The 17,817-nt window shown below is 46.1% G+C and overlaps 1 protein-coding gene across 3 annotated transcripts in view; it reads right to left on the reverse strand.

The window, feature by feature from the left end:
• The window catches only part of ncam2a (neural cell adhesion molecule 2a), a 1,336,232-nt gene that overhangs the window by 141,119 nt on the left and 1,177,296 nt on the right, over window positions 1–17,817 (reverse strand). For all 3 annotated transcript variants that reach the window (XM_080203386.1, XM_080203385.1, XM_080203387.1), the window contains exon 13: window positions 12,909–13,028. In XM_080203386.1, the coding sequence (XP_080059512.1) occupies window positions 12,909–13,028 (120 nt within the window). The remainder of the gene's footprint in view (window positions 1–12,908; window positions 13,029–17,817) is intronic.

A 17,817-nucleotide genomic window follows, 5' to 3' on the forward strand; every position in this document is an offset into this window, starting at 1 on the left:
CTTTAAAAAAGTGATTTTCCTTACACAGTCATCGCTTCTTTTGCCAATCACCTGCAGTCAGTATTTTCTGGGTCTCAACCCTTCTGTTAATAGGAACAGTTTCCCAACTCTGCCCAGGCCCCTCACGAGTTTGAAAATCTCAATCTTCTCTTCTGTAAGGAGAACAACCTCTACTTCTCTAATCTGGCCACAACACTGAAGATCCTCCTCACTGGAACCATTCGCATCAACCTTTTCTTCACCCACTCCGATGCCTTCCTTCCCAAAGTGTGATACCTAAAAACATCGAAACTAAAAGCAGGATTAGGCCATTCGGCCCTTCAAGCCTACTTTGCCATTCATTTTGACCATGGCAGATCATTGAATTCAATACCTTGATTCTGTCTTCTCCCCATATCCCTTGCTCCCTTTAGCCCCAAGAGCTATATGTAATTTCTTCTTTAAATCAGGCAATGTTTTGGCCTCAACTACTTTCTGTGGGAGTGAATTCCACACATTCACCACCCCCGGAGTGAAGAAATTTCTCCTCACCTCAGTCCTAAAAGGTTTACCCTTTATCTTAAAACATGACCCCTGATTTGAGACTCCCTCACTACTGGGAACATTCTTTCTGAATCTACTCTGTCTAACCCCGTTAGAATTTTATAAGTTTTTATGAGATCCCCTCTCACTCTTCTAAACTTCAGTAAACATAATCCTAACCGACCTAGTCTCTCCTCATATGACAGCCCTGCCATCCCAGGAACCAACCTGGTAAACTTTGCTGTGCTCTCTCTATGGCAAGGTCATTGCCTAGAAATGGATACAATAGTCCAGTTGAGGCTGAATCAGCGATTTATAAAGTTTTATCATAACTTTCTTGTTTTTGTACTCTATACCTCGCTTTAGAAAACCCAGAATCCAGATCATATTTTATCTGCTTTCTCAACCTGTCCAATCACCTTCAAAAGTTTGTGCACATATTTACCCCCAGGTGTCTACTCTTGTACCATCTTTCAAATCTTGCATGTAGAGATATGTTTGAGAAGAGCAGGCTTATAGGGGTCATTAAAAGTCTGCTCAACTGCTGCATTGTGTCTCCTGATCAGGATCCCACTCAAGTTAGGAGGGAAGATGTAATAAGTCTTCGGAGGCAACAGTCCCTTCACCAAAATCCCTTTATTTACAAACTCTAACAGCAGTGCGAGCAGTCAGCAGTTTACCTCCAGGGGTGTCGGAGGAACTGACAGTCTTGATTAAATAAAATTCCCTAAATGGCCCATAAATTGGATTCTTAATCAGGGAGTTCATACTCCAAATAGGCCAACCTCAATGACCTGAGTGAAGTTTGTAATAACCCCATGGAGGCAAAAGTCCCGTCACCAAGTTACTTTATTTGCACCACACATCCGTACACAGCCAGCTCTCCGGTCGCTCCCTGCTGAATGCAGGCTGGGAGTCTGACACACCTGCTTTAAATAAGAAGCATGAGGCTCCCTGACTGAACCATCAGTTAACACTCATCAGCTATTTCTTTTCATATCAACCAAATAAACTAACTCAAATTAACATAGGGACAAAAAAGACATTAGTAAATCAGATGGGTTTTTACAAGAACTGTTTCACAGTTAACATGATTTTTATTGTATTTGAATTTCACCATCTGCCACGGTGGGATTCAAATCCAGGTCTCTAGATCATTACCCTGGATCTCTGGATTGCTAGTCCAGTAACAATATCATTACGCCACCACCTCCTCTTAAGACTCATCAGGTAGTTCATACTCTAGCAAGCCAACCTCATTAGCCTGGCTGAAGTCTTCACAAGTCATTACAGAAGAGCACTTGAGGTATCTTCCTATTGGTTTCCTCCTGGTTTCATCCTTTAGGGAGCCTTTCTCTAAAGTAGGCTGTAACTAAGGCTAAGGGGGCCTGGGTACACCACCCTTTCATCATGGGAAGGAGGTCAAAATTAGTGCTCAGGGCAGGAGCTAATCTACAATTCAAAATTAGATTGTGGGAAAGAAAGGAATTTGGAGGAATGCAGGATGAGGGGAGGTAAATGTGACATGGACTATTTGCCCATGTAGAAACTAACTGCTGACTTGCTCTGATTGTATTCATCGCTGGAATTTAGTGTTTTGTTTGTCTCATGCAGAGCATGAAAAATACTTGATTTTCTCTTCAGCACTGCAGGATCACAAGACAACCCAATCTTTGCTGTATAAGTGGGTGAATGGCGACCCTGCTACTCACTGTTCAACAACAGCATGTTTTTTTATTTATATAGTGCCTTTAGGTGTTTCACAGGCATGATTATCGCACAGGGGACCCGATTTTACCATTTTGATTCGAAGTGCTGAATCTGGGCTTGTAAACTCTTCTTAGGCGCCCCCGTCCGCACTTAACCTGGGAAAAGATCGCGAGCCTGATTCACGCTGTGGGCAGGGTTTATCGTGTCTGAAACACTGCTGCTCCGATCGGAGATTTGAACTGCGCACGCACAGTGAGAAAAGATGTTGAAAAAATGCTCCCCTCTCATATCGCTCTCAGTCCGCAGGAAACGGATAAAGCGAGTGAAAAGTGGGATTGATGGCCCCCACAGACATCGCCCCACCCCCACAACATTACTGTCCCCTTAGTTTCCCCCCCTCCCCACCACCCAGACTGATTGCGACCCTCTGCCCCACTTCCTTTCCACTGATTGCCCGCAGAGTGGCAGCGATACCCCGGTCACCCCCCTGCTCCCCCACCAGAGATCCATCTGGCCTCCCTCCTCCTCCTCCCCCTTCCCCGCCAGAGAATGATCACCATCCCCCCGCTGCCCACCCCCACTAGAGAACAATCGGGCCTCCCTCCTCCTCCTTCCTCCCCACCAGAGAATGATGGGGTCTCCCTCCTCTCCCCCCACTTCCCCCACCACCATCAGAGATACATCTGACCCGCTCCGTCCTCCATCCCCCTCACCAGAGAATGATCGGGCCTCCCTCTTCCCCACACCCCCCCCTTCACCGGAGAATGATCTGACCCCCGCCACCCCACATAGGCCTCCCTCCCCCCACCACCGATCTGAGTTAGAGAGCCATTGGAAGCCCTGAGCTTATTTCTTCAGTAGCTGGAGCGCTCAAAACAGACCTTTGCCGAGCAAATGAATTTAAATCGCCGTTGCGCCTGTTTCAGGCGTGGTTTGGATCATGGCCATCTTTGGGCTTTGGTAAAATGGGCATCTGCGCGGACGCGGGCGTGGATCACGCTAATCGCCTCGCGCTCAACTTTACCAAGTTTTCAAGCCCGAAAACGTTCACGACGCAATGGTAAAATCGGGCCCAGAATGTGCCACTGAGCCACATTAGGATAGGCAACCAAAAACGTAATCAAAAAAGTCGAGAGAACTATTTGGGGCAAGGGGGGCAAATGGTGAGATTTTCTGGCTACTCCTGCCGGTGGGATTTTCCAGTCCCGCTGATGGCTGCACCCCATCGTGAGGTGCAAACTATGGGAATGTCTTGACAATGGCAGAAGCAGAGATTTTCACTGCCAAATATTCTGTGGGGGAATGATGCATGACGAGTTTTAGGGAAGGAACTCTTCAACTTTGAGACTTGACAGTTGAAAGTGCGTCTGTCGATGAGGGAGCAGCGAGAGTAGAAATGTGCATGATGGAGGCTTTGTGGTGCACACAAGGTAGCAAGCGTCCCTGCCTCTGAACTGGAAGCTCTAGATTCAAGCCCCACTCCTGGATCTGCTGCCCGCAGGAGAAGTGTTCATGATGCAGCCATTGTGATTAACCTGCTAATCTCTCCAACACACCCCTGATGGGCAGAAAGGGGGCAAATTATTGGTCAACCATGTTTGAGGTAGAGTGGTGTTCCTCGGGCTATAGTTGCTGTCTAAGCAGAGAAAGATACTGATGGTCCCCAGTGGAATGTGTCTCATTATGGACGGAAGAGACCAGAATCAGAGAAGCTCGGAGCATTGACAGGCTCATTAGTTATATGTTGCCACCCGAGATCCTTGCCTCAATTATCACTCCCCTGCCCCCGATGTAGTCCTGCAGCACTAACATTGATAGCAATCCATCAGGAGATCTGAGTTTGGAAGGCGGGGGAGTCATAATCCTTTAATCCTTCTGCAGATCAAGCAGCTGCACCCAGGAAAAGCAATGGAAGGCAACCGTGTAACACTCACTGACAAAGTCTCTGATTGGCTTAGCAGGGTGTGCATCAACAGACTTCATGCTCAGCTAATGGGCAACACGGTGGCACAATGGTTAGCACTGCTGCCTCACAGCACCAGGGGCCCGGGTTCGATTCATGGCCTGGGTCATTGTCTGGGCAGAGTCTGCATGTTCTGCTCATGTCCGTGTGGGTTTCCCTCGGGTGCTCTGATTTCCTCTCAGAGTCCGAAAAACATGCTGGTTAGGTGCACTGGCCGTGCTAAATTCTCCCTCTCTGTACTCAAACAGGCACCGGAGTGTGACAACAAGGGGATTTTCACAGTGACTTCACTGCGGTGTTAATGTAAGCCTTTTTGTGACACTAATAAATAACATTTAACTCTGTTATTCTCTGCATGGCTTGCTTCATGAGTGGACCAGGGCAAAAAGCCACAACTATAGGGAAAGCAATTAGGACAGTCCCACCACAATTTCCATTGTCAACCTTGGCTCACTCAGATTTTTGCCTCAATTGTTTCTCCTCCTTCCTCTGCACGATAAGCTTTTTCTCCAGCCTGTAAAATTATTATTGATGGCGCGAACAGATGAACACCTCTAGGCATTCCCCTCTATCTTATATTAGCGCAATCATTTAAAGTAGAAATAAGTACAACTTGCATTTAGATAGCACTTTTCACAATCTCAGGACGTCCCAAAACATTCCACAATGAATGAAGTGCTTCCTGAAGCTGTAATTATTATGTATTGTCGGAAAAACATCAACCAATTTGTACATCAACCAAATGCCCCTCACACAGCAATGTGATCGTGTAGCCTGTTTTAATAATTTTGGTTGGTGGATAAATATTTGTCCAAGGCAAAACCTCCCCCTCTTCTTCAATTAGAGCTACCTGACAGGGCAGCGAAATGAAAGGTCGCGCCTCTGACAATGCAGCACTTCCTCAGTAATGACCGCAGGAAACTACAAAAGATCGTGAATGTAGCCCAATCCATCACTCAAACCAACCTCCCATCCATTGACTCTGTCTACACTTCCCGTTGCCTCGGCAAAGCAGCCAGCATAATTAAGGGCCCCCACAAACCCCGAATCTCTCTTCCAACTTCTTTCCATTGAGAAAAAGATACAAAAGTCCCATACCTCAAGAATAGCTTCTTCCCTGCTGCTGTCAGGCTTTTGAATGGACTTACCTCGCATTAAGTTGATCTTTCTCTACACCCTAGCTATGACTGTGACATTGCATTCTGCACTGTCTCATCTCCTTCTCAATGAACAGTATGCTCTGTATAGCGTGCAAGAAATAAAACTTTTCACTGTATGCTAATACAAGTGATAATATGAAATCAAATCAGTAATGCAGAGAAGTCTCAGTTTAGATTGTGCATTCAAGTATCTGCAGCGGATTGCTATGGCCCACTGATTGGTGGGTTTGAAAGTGAGGTGACCCCATCAAGTGCAGTACCTACCCATCAGCTCCCGACTTGTCTCCCATCTCACAAAGAGCAAGAGGGAGAGATGGCAGTGAAGACACCTGGTGTCCTGCCCATACTTAGGACCATCAAAGCCCTTAAGTCTGTCATCCTGCCCCTGCTGGTATTTTATCCATGGCGAGGGGGAGGGGGGCAGTGGGTGGGTTGGGGGGTGGTGTGAGGTGGTGGTGGTGCTGGGCGCACAGTGATAACTACTTCTAAGTATCCTTGGTGCCCACTGGAGGCATCCATAGAACCAGGGAATCGCCACAGTGTAGAAAGAGGCCATTCAGTCTATTGATTCTGCACTCTGAGAGTGCATCCCAACCAGGACAAGCCCCATGTCCTATCTGTGTAACCCCATGATCTGCCCTGTCTAATCCACCAAACCAACACATTTTTGGACACTAAGGGGCAATTTAGCATGGCCAACCCATCTACTGTGGGACTTCGGACTGTGGGAGGGAGCAGGAGCATCTGGAGGAATTCCACACAGACACAGGGAGAGCGTGCAAACTCCACACAGATAGTCACCCAAAGCCGGAATCGAACCCAGCTCCCTGACACTGCGAGGCAGCAGTGCTAACCACTGTGCTGTGTTCTCACCTGAAGCGTGCTGTTGGATGTTTCACGTGCAACCCTGGGTGCAGTATTTATTACCAAACGGCACGGCCTCTGCTAATGCATCACTCCCACGACATCACATCAAAGTTCAATCTGAATTATACATTAGAGCCTACAACCTCCTGACCCAGAGGGGAGAGCGTCCCCCCACTGAGCAAGAATGACAGTGAATTAATAGCTGTTTCAAATGGGTTTAAATGGTGGGAGAATGGGGATGTTACAAGAATGCTTCAATCAGTCATCAGCTGATAACAGAAACAGTCATCTTAAGCTTTCTTCTCATCACCTCCCCTATATTTAAGTGTTAATACTGGTGTTAAGTGCAGATTTACTGATATTATATATGTCTAAATCATTATAATTTTACTACGGTTGCTATTTGTAATCATTATACTCATATTCCGATTACTGCTATTATGCAGCAATTGCTATATAATTATTGCCAGTGACAAAGGGAGCGCATTCTGTTTGTCTCCAAATTTTGTTTTGCCCTCAGTACTGAATCACAGCCTCGCTCAGGGACAGTGCTGCTGCTGTGAGGCAGCTTGGCCTGGGGATCAATCTCACAACATTTGGCCGCTTACATTCAAAGTGAGTATGGTTCCTTCTCTGGAGTGAGTGTTGCCTGGACCTGGGCAAGGGTTGCAGCTGCCAATCAGCACTTCATAGAATAGGATCACACAAGGAGGCCATTCGGCCAGTTGAGACTGCACCGGCCGCAATCCCACCTAAGCCCTATCCCCGTAATACCACACATTTAACCTGCTAATCCCCCTGACACTAAGCAGCAATTTAGCACGGCCAATCAACATAACCCTGCACATCTTTGGACTGTGGGTGGAATCCAGACACCCGGAGGAAACCCATGCAGACACGGGGAGAATGTGCAAACTCCTCACAGACAGTGACCTGAGGCCAGAATTGAACCTATGTCCCTGGCACTGTGAGGCAATGCTAACCACTGCGCTGCCATGTCGCCCCTGTCTTTGTTTCTTTCCCGCCTCTCGTCAAGCCTTCCTTCTTTCTGTTACTCTCTACTTCTCAGCTTCCCTGTCTCTGTCTCTCCGCCCTTGTATTTCAATCTCTACATCTGTCTGTCTGCAGGCTGAATTTTCCCAGTACATTCGAACAAAAAACAGTACAGCACAGGAACAGGCTCTACAACCCTCCAAGCCTGCACCGACTTGTGACACTGTATCAAACTTAAGACCTCTTTGCCTCTTTGTGGTCTGTATCCCACTATTTGTTGCCTATCAGAATGCGTCTTGATTGTTGCTATGGTACCTGGATTAATCTGCTCTTTGTGGGTGGATCAGCCATTGAGTTGCCCTCGACATGGAGCTGCAGCCTCAACGGTGACCACCCTTATGATTGGGCGCTGCCACCCTCTGAATGGTGGACATGGCGGTGGCCTGTTTGGATGCTCCTGGAAATAGACAGTCCCAGGGTCTCGCCACCTGATGGGAGCAGGGTCTAATCCTGCTTATGGCCCTGGCATCAGACTTGATCTACACTGGAAAGGTTCAGCTCCATGCCATCTTGCCAAAGCTCTGACTCCCTACTTCAGAGTCTCTGTTTGTCTCAGTCTCTCGACCTGCCTGGCTCTGCATCTCAGTCTTCCTGTCTTTCTGGCTCCACATCTCAGTCTCTCCAATCCAGTTCCCTGCCTCAAAGTCTCTCTGTCTGTCTGCCTCCCTGCCTTTGACTCTCTGTCTCTCTGAGTCTGCCTCAGTCTCTCTTTGTCGTCATGGCTCTTTGTCTCACTTTCTCTGTCTGTCTGGCTTCCCTGCTTCAGACTCTCTCAATCTGACAGTTTCTGTCTCTCAATCTCTCTACCTTTCTGGATCTGTGCTTCAGTCTCTCTGTCTCCATGTTTCAATCTCTCCATCTGTAGTTGAGGCCACAATATCTTGCCGTCAATTTCTTTCCGTGGTAGTGAAATCCACCCATTCACCACCGTCTGGGTGAAGAAATTTCTGCTGACCTCAGTTCGAAAAGCTTTAACCCTCATCCTCAAGCTATGACTCCTATTTCTGGACTCCCTCACCATTGGGAACATTCTTTCAGAATCTTCCCTGTCTAACCCTGTCAGAATTTTATAAGTTTCTGTGAAATCCTCTCTCACTCTTCTAAGCTCCAATGAATATAATCCTAACCGACTTAATCTCTCCTCATATGAAAGACCTGCCATCCCAGGAATCAGCCTGGTAAACCTTTTCTGTACACCATTTATGGCAAGGATATCCTTCCTCAGATAAGGTCACTAAACTGCACACAAAAGGGTGCTGGATGAAAGCAAATCCTCTCTTGCCTTTCAATCATTCTGATCATATCAAGGTTACGTGCATCAGTTACCCTGTCATTTGCAATGCCTGTAAGGTCCACCAAATGGCCAAAGGGGTAACGGGGTTATGATACATTATATAAAAGAATAACAACGGATAAACCATTTCTTATTCAATTCCTGTTGCACAGTTCCTCCCAGTCTAATTGTTTGGATGTCATTATGCAATACCTAGTAATATTGATTTCAATGTTAACAATGTCAACTGGATTGTCAAGATTTTACCCCCAGACAGTAGAACATTCCACAATATTAATTGACTAGTGTGAAATATGTGTTCTTTTTGTTTAGATTGAATTGCTGAGTGAATGATTACATAGGAGAAAGGTTCTATCAGCGGGATACTTGGTAATTGCTGAAATTGTGAGCCCAGTATTAACACACTGACAGTCTGGTTAAGACTCCTTTCTCTATTTGCGAGAAGCCTGGATGAAATCTCAAAGAGTGCAGGGGGCCATAGGTTGTTTATCAGTTGGCGCCTGCACATACGATTGACAGGAGAGGTGGGTCAGCCGCTAAGAAAAATCACCGCCTCGCACTTCTTGTTGAGACCCCACAATTGCCCCTTTAAATCAGCGGTTTTGCTTGGGGCAAAAATAGACCCCCTTTTCAGTGGTGCCATCCACATTCATTGCTGCAATGACTAAATTGGCATAAATTTGAGGACAACACAAAGATTGGCCGGGTGGTTAACAGGCAGGTGTAGTGTCTTGGGCTATACGAAGGTAGAGACGGAATGGTCAAATGGACAGATAAGTGGCAGATGGAAGTTAATCTGAAAAGTGTGAGGTGAAAGTACTTTGGAAGAAGTATTCAATACTCCTCAATAAAAAAGTACTCAATGAATGTAGGACACTTGGAAGCTCTGTGGAACAAAGGGACCTTGGCGTTTTTGTCTGTACATCCTGAAAGCAGAAGGGCATGTTAGTAGGATGATGAAAGAGGCATATGGGACATTTGCCTTTCTCAATTGGGGCATAGATTACAAAAGTACGGAAGCCATGTTGGAGTTGTATAGAACTTTGGTGTTGTCACAGCTATGGTATAGTGTGCAGTTCTGATCGTCACATTATAGGCAGGATGTGAATGCACTGGGGATTCACCAGGATATTGCCTGAGATGGAACAGTTAGCTTATGAAAAGAGGTTGCGTAGGCTTGGATTGTTTTCTTTGGAACAGGGAAGGCTGAGGGGCAATTTGATCGGGGTGTACAAGCTGAGGGGAGACAGGGACAGAGTGGGTAAGGAGCAGCTGTTCCCCTTAGTTGAAGAGTAAGTCACAAGGGGACAGAGGTTCAAAGTGAGGGGAGGAGATTTCAGGCAGAGGTGTGAGGGAAAGCCTTTTAACCCGGAGGGTGGTGACAGTTTGGAATGCCAGGTTGCCTCACATCTCTTAAAAAGTACCTGGATGAGCACTTGGCACGTTGGCTATGGGCCAAGTGCTGGCAGATGGCATTAAGTGGGAGTTCAGGTGTTTCTAACATGTTGGTGCAGACTCCATGGGCCAAAGGGCCTGTTTTGCACTGTATGATTCTTTGATTCTAAATGTTATGGGCAGAGTTTTCCTATACTGCCCACCACGGGAATCAGAGCAGTCCGTTGACCTTGGATTTCTGGCACTGGGGCAAGCCTGGCTGGAAAATCCCAATCTTATGCATCTAGGGGTTCAATTTTACCGGCTGGGTTTGATGCCAAGTGTCTTTCAGGTTGGGGGCAGATAAAATCTGTCTGGAGGCTACCCCACTATCTTCTTGCCCACATCAAACTGCACCCATCATAGGGAGGGATGGGTAGTGAACCATACTTTGCTTCCAACACTGTTGAGAGCCATAAGGGACCACTTTAAGCTGCCTCCACCTCTATAAAATAACAGACAGTGGCAGACAAGCCGGCAAGAAAAAGAACTCTTGTGATAACACAACCAGTCAAAAAGGCAGGAAGGAAAGGGGTACATTCTTATAGAATCATACCATCAACGGCATGGAGGCAGGCCCTTTGGCCCACACTAGTCCATGCTGACCACCATGGACATGGAATTAGCTGAGTGACAGGAATGAGTTTGATGGATATTTTTCAGGCTGCAGGCAGGATTGAATTAGATTTTCCCTGGGGTCAGTGTTGGGACCCTTGCTTTTCCTGATGCAGATCAATGACCTCGACCTTGGTGTACAGGGCACAGTTTCAAAAATTTCCCAATGGTACCAAGTTTGGAAGCATTGTAACCTGTGAGGAATATAATTTCGAACTTCAAAACTGGTTGGTAGAAACAGCAGAGAAGTGATCAATGAAGTTCAATGCAGAGAAGTATAAGGTGATTCATGATTTTTTTAGAGATTTACAGCAGGGAAACTTGTCCATTCCACCCTTTTTTTCAACACTAAGCTTCTCCCAATTGCCCGCATTTGACCCATATCCCTCTATACCATCTTCCCCATGTAACTGCCAAAATGCTTTTTGAAAGACAAAATTGTACCCACCTCTACTACTACACTGGCAGCTCGTTCCACATACTTGGTACTCAGAGCAGGGAGAGACACAATATAAAGGGTACACTCTAAAGAACGTGCAGGAGCAGAGGGACCTGAGTGTATATGTTTATAAATCATTGAGGGTGGAAGGACAGGTGTAGAGAGCAGACAATAACTCCATAGTATTACAGGCTTTATTATAGACTATAAAGGCAAGGAGGTTATACTGAATTTGTATAAGTCCATAAGACCATATGACATAGGAGCAGATTTAGGCCATTCGGCCCATCGAGTTTGCTCCACCATTCAATCATGGCTGATTTTTTTTCTCATCCCCTTCCTCCTGCCTTTTCCCCATAACCCCTGATCCCCTTATTAATCGAGAACCTATCTCTGTCTTAAAGACACTCAGTGATCTGGCCTCCACTGCCTTCTGCAGCAAAGAGTTCCACAGATTCAACACTCTGGCTGAAAAGATTCCTCCTCATCTCTGTTTTAAAGGATCGTCCCTTTAGCATGAGGTTGTGCCCTCTGGTGCTAACTCATTAGTTTCACTTCAGTTAGACTACCACATCTAGTCTTGGGCATCACACTTTAGGAAAGATGAGAAGGCACTCGAGAGGCTGCAGAGATGATTCACGAGAATGGTTCCATGGACAAGGAACTTCAGTTACGAAGATAGATTGGAGTTGTTAGAATTCTTTTCCTTGGAGCCAAGAAGGCTGAGGGGAGATTTGGTAGAGGTACTCAAAATCATGAGAGGTCTGAGCAGAGTAGCTAGAGAGAAACTGTCCCCTCTTCTTCAAGGATCGGTAATGACAGGGCTCAGATTTAAAGTTATTAGAAAAAGAAGGAAAAGTGACATGAGGATAAAAGGAACTCATACGAAGAGGGGTTAGGATCTGAAATCACTGCCTGAGAGGACAGTGGAAGTAAATCTAACTGAAGCATTCAAAAGGGAATTAGAGTATGATCTGATGAGGAAAAACATACAGGGCTGGGTGAGAAGGTGGGAGAATTATACCAAACAAATTGGTCATTCAAAGAGCCAGTTTGAATGTCCTCCTACTGCACTGTAACAATGCTGTGATTCTGTGACCTCGGTTGAGGTCACTCAGAGTGTGCTATGGCTGCGCGACGGCCTTGTTTAAAGTCAGTTATGTAGAAACATAGACGTAGAAACATCGAAGATAAGAGCAGGAGGAGGCCATTGGGCCCTTCGCGCCTGCTCCGCCATACATCACAATCATGGCTGATCATCCAACTCAATAGCCTAATCCTGCTTTCTCCCCATAACCTTTGATCCCGTTTGCCCCAAGTGCTATATCCAGCCGCCCCTTGAATACATTCGGTTGGTTTAACATCAACGTTTCTTCTGTAAGGTTCAGCCCCCAAGTCCTGGTCAGTTGAGACCACTCTGCAACCTCCATCCGCTGCCTCCCGCCCACCCCCCACAATACCCCATCTGAAATCCAGGGTGAGATTCCATGTTTTGGGTAGTGATATTGTCAATCTTGTGCCTGGAAAACCATGCGTTAACTTGGCAAGGTCCGACACTAAAATCTGAAACAGGTTCACATATATCTCTTCAGGTGACTGCCCCAACTGTCAACCTTCCCTCCAGAGAAAACAAATGTATCTATTCATCATTTACCATGTATTGCTGGGATCATAATTCTATTCTTAAACCGCAGAATCTTGTGTAAGAAGGGCTCAAGAGCGATTTGCAGTAAGTCTTTCTCTTTTTGACAAGGTATTACAATGGATTATGGAGTGACATGAAAAGATCTGTGGATATTAGTCAGAAGCCTCCCATTACTGGTTAAAAAGCAGGCATGTTAAGCTACTTACGGACTGGGAGAGTCTGAAAGGTCTCCATCTGGCTGTGTTCTCCTTGGCCTTTGCCGTTTACCGCTGCTACCCTGAATTGGTAGGTTGAGTTTGGCTTCAGGTTGGTAAGGATGACATGAGCTGGAGACAGAAAGAGGAAGGAGAATATCAATGTAGGAAAACTATTCAGCCTCCAACAATATCTTACCACCTTTCTGTCCTCCCTGAGCTCCACACAATGGGAGGCACCGTGCACAGTGGTTTGATTCCCGGCTTGGAGTTTGCACATTCTCCCTGTGTCTGCATAGGTTTCCTCAGGGTGCTCCAGTTTCCTCCCACAGTCCAAAAGGCATGCTGGTTAGGTACATTGGCCATGCTAAATTCTCCCTCAGTGTACCCTGGCGCTGGAGAGTGGAAACCAGGGGATTTTCACAGTAACATTATTGCAGTGTTAATGTAAGCCTACTTGTGATACTAAAAGATAAACTTTAAACTTTAAAATGATGAGGTTAATTTTCTGAGCTCATTTGCCCAAACACCGCTGCCAATGAGAACAGAGAATTTGGTGCCTGGTGGAGAATCCCAGCTGTGGGCAAGTTTGGAGAATCCCAACCAATAGCTTTCCCATTTAGCCTTCCTGACTTTTCTAGAGACATTGGCATTGCTGGCATGGCCACGGTTATTGCCCACCCCTAACTGCCCTTCTTGTACGATGTGTTTAGCATCAACCATATTGGTGTAGACTGGAGTCATAATCAGGCTCAGTCTAGCTAAGGGCAGCTTTCCCAAAGCACATTGGTGAATGAGTTGTGTTTAATGATAGGCTGACCATTCCACAGTCAGTTCTGCTGATACTAGCCCCGGGCTCTTTCAACTGAACTCAACTTCTCAAACAGCCCTGGAAGGATATCAACTCCTAAAGTTCACTAGATTATGAACAAATGTCATTGCATTACTTGGTGTATTTAATTAACCGTTATATTCATACACCTACACACAAGATTTTGACAAAGGTTTTTAGCTGCGATAGTTGGCGTTCTCAGATCTGAATCAAAAGGCTCCCAACTTGCAAATAAACATGAAAACCCTTGGCTGATACACCAATGTGATACTGAAGGAATACTGCACTATCAGCAGTGCCATCTTTTGGGAGGCATTAAGCCAAGATCCTATCAGGTGGGCACAAAAGATCACATAACATACAAACACAAGAATTAGGAACAGGAATAGGCCACTCGGTCCCTCGAGCCTGCTCCACCATTCAATAAGATCATGGCGGATCAGACTGTAAGTTCCTGCCGACCCCCCAATAACCTTTTACCTCTTTGCTATTCTTAAAGAGTCCTTTTGAGGAAGAGACTTTCAGAGACACACCACCCTCTGAGAGAAAAAATTTTCTCCTCATCTCATGACCAACTGTTTATTTTTGAACGGTGACCCCCGAGTTCTCGATTCTCCCAAGAGAGGGAACTTCCTCGCTACGTCCACTTGCTGGTATTTAACAACCTCGCTCGGGCGAGGCTCGTAAAATCCCACCCGAGGCCAATGGAGAATTCCATTCCGCGAGCCGCAACCGCCCTGATCCCGGGATGGATGTGGTGGTAAAATTCCGGCTACCATGTCAGGATCTTACATGTTTCAATCAAGTTGCCTCTAACTTTCTAAATTCCAGCAGATTCAGACCTAACCTGTCCAACCTTTCCTCATGACACAAGCCACCCATTCCCGGTATTAGTTTCATAAACTTTCACTGAGCTATTTCTAACGCATTTCCGTAATCTCTTAAATAAAGAGGCCAATACTGCTCATTGTGTCCTCACTCTCCTTGCTGATATTTAGCCCTCAGTCAATGTTACTGAAAGATAATTTTGCCACTACTATAATGTTGTTTATGGGATCATGCTGTACAAACAATGTCTCCAGTGACGCGGTGAGCAGCAGGACCCCACAGCAGCTTTATTTTGCTCAATGAACACGCTGGACACAGCTGGGGCCACTGTCCAATTGTAGACAGCAGCCCACCCCCAAAGGTCCAACCTGCAGGCTGGCAACACAGCAGCCATGGCAGTGCCATCGGTCAAAGACCAGTGGGTTTTTAATGGGAAGCTGGGGCCAGGCTTGCAGGTCCTGATGATAAAGCGGGAAGGAGGGCAGTCATTCTGGGGATGCCGACTTGGCCTTGAGGGTGACTGAGTCCATCAAGGGGGGGCCCCACCATTGACTGGCAATCCACAGGGAGACATCTCCACATGGCAATGCGCCTTTCCCAATGTGGCACATGTCCTTAACTGGGCCCTCAAGTGGTTCAATTGGCAGCCCAATGGATGGGCATGCCTCCAATGTGTCATCGCTGGCAATATGCCACAGGGATGGGAAGATCTTAGCACTTCCATCCCATCTCCAGTCCATCTCCAACAAGCCAGAAAAACCCTGCCCTTTGTTGCCCAAGGGGATTAATCCTAACTGACTGTAAAATCGCCTTGTGGCTCCTTCTCCAATCTTTTTCATAAGCAACAAATCTTCAAGGGAAATGGAACACAGTTTTACTGTTGTGTCTATGATCTTTCTCTCAGTTTTCACTCTGTCAATGTCTTTTAGATCCTGAAGGTTTCAGAGGGTTTTCGGAAATGCCTATTTTCCTGGTTGTTATCACCGCTCTCAGCCAGTGTTGTTGGGGGTACAAAGTTGTCAGCCATGTGAGTGGGTGACAGCTCTCTAAGTTGGGACCTGCTCCTGAGATGGGGGTGGAAGTCTTGCCTTCAAGCTCTGGATTTCTAACAGCAAGCTGAGTAATAACTATGACTAGACAACTGATCTTGAAAAATAAGTTTATATTTGTGGAAGACTGTTTATTTTTTTCCATTATGATTAAATACCAGGGGGAGGGGGGTATTTACTGCCCCTGTTCGCTGGGGGCAGGAATGGCAGATGGGATGGAGAATCAAGAGGGATACCCAAAGTGAATTTTACTCCATCAGTGTGATTTCCCTGCTTGATTGTCTCCACCTCTCCCCCACGCCTCCACCAATGACATAGCAGAGATCTAGACTTTAAAAGTTGGAATCTATATTTACGTCTCGTTGATTATAAGTATCAGGCCTTTACACCTGATTGTCCCCGCCCCGCCACCATCCTCCCACGTTGGACAGCCCATTCATGTTGGGGGAGACTACAATGACTACAGGTCTCCCACAATGTGCACCTAGTGCATAAAACAGGCCAGAGATGCAACAACAAGAAGGGAAAGGTTCATGCCCGGGCAGTGCCAGAGGGCAGTGCAGGAATACTGCCAGAGCAAGTGCTGGAGGGGGGTGGTGCTCTGTTGTGGAGGTGCTCAGGGCTCCATTATGGGGAGGATCATGGTGGGCACAAGTTCCGTGGTGGGTGGGTGGGGCGGGGGGAAGGATATTCCGGGGAATTGATGGCAGGGAGAGGGGCAGAGGTTCCATGGGGCACTCCTGCTTCTTTTCAGTTGGGGCAATCAGAACTAATGTAAGTAATTACTTTGTAAGCTAATCAGAAAATTCTAACTCATATTCACTTCCCACTCAATTTTTATTCTCTGCAATTTTCATTTAAGTGTTTTGATGAAGGGGGCATCTAAAGTTTATTTATTAGCGTCACAAGTAGGCTTACATTAACACTGTAATGAAATTACTGTGAAAATCCTCGAGTTGCTATCCTCCAACGCCTGTTCAGGTACACTGAGGGAGAATTTGGTATGGCTAATGCATCTAACCAGCACGTCTTTTGGACTGTGGGAGGAAACCAGAGCACCTGAAGGTTACTCATGCAGACACAGGGAGAGCATGCAAATGTCACACAGTCAGTGACCCAAGCTGGGAATTAAACCAGGGTCCTTGATGGCAGTGGTAACCACTGTGCCAATGTGCCGCTCTGGCTATCTGTCTGTGAGAATTCTTGAATGTGATTTGCTACTTAGACATCTTGATGACATAACTGCATTTTGACATTTTCTTCACAACAATGAGGGAGTTAAAGTTCTTGCACAGAGATGGTTAGATCTCCCAAAGAAGTGAGGCTGTTATCTAGGCTGTCGTCTTCACACAATAAATGAAATAATTGGTTTCAGGAAATGTACAGCCTAAAATTGATAATGTGATGCCTCATTGTTCGTTCAATAAAGAATCATTTATGTCTCTTTGCTTTTGTGTATTGCTCAGATTTTACTTCACACGCGCTAAACCACTTTGTCTGTCAGCTCCCCTGCTTGTTATAATACAGAGGGAGAGATATTTCAATTGATACTCTAGTGAAGTGTTGTTTGAAGTGGTATCTGTTTATTTGAAGTCTATCCCCTCTCTTTATTGCATTTGTGCGAAAACACACTGTGAAATAGCAGGATGTGGAGCATCGTAAAACAATGGGATACGCAGCGGCTTCGGATAAATGGAGATAGTCTCAGATGAACAATGGGATCTCGTCAGCATCTGCATGGAAAAGCAGGTTTGATAATGCATGCAAAATATCAATGGGGGTACGGAGAATATTCAATACGGGATAGAAATATCTACGGAAGATTAGCAGTGTCAAAGCATATGGAGGATGCACGCTATGAAACTGTATGATCTATGTAGGATCAGAGCAAAATACAGCTATTGCCGGAAATCAGAAATAAAATCTGAAATGCTGGATAAGCCGGAGATGAAGCTCTGGAGTAGTCACATGGAATGGAGATTCTGGTGTTGGACTGGGGTAAACACATTAAGAAGTCTCACAACACCAGGTTAAAGTCCAACAGGTTTATTTGGTAGCAAATGCCACTAGCTAATGGTATTTGCTACCAAATAAATCTGTTGGACTTTAACCTGGTGTTGTGAGGCTTCTTACTGAAGTCACATAGACACAGTGGGAGGGATTTCCCTGGCCTCACTCACTCCAAAACAGGAAAATCCCACCCAAGGTCAAT

Source organism: Carcharhinus amblyrhynchos, chromosome 15, assembly GCF_965287045.1.
Source record: "Carcharhinus amblyrhynchos chromosome 15, sCarAmb.v2.hapA, whole genome shotgun sequence".
Lineage (NCBI taxonomy): Eukaryota > Metazoa > Chordata > Chondrichthyes > Carcharhiniformes > Carcharhinidae > Carcharhinus > Carcharhinus amblyrhynchos.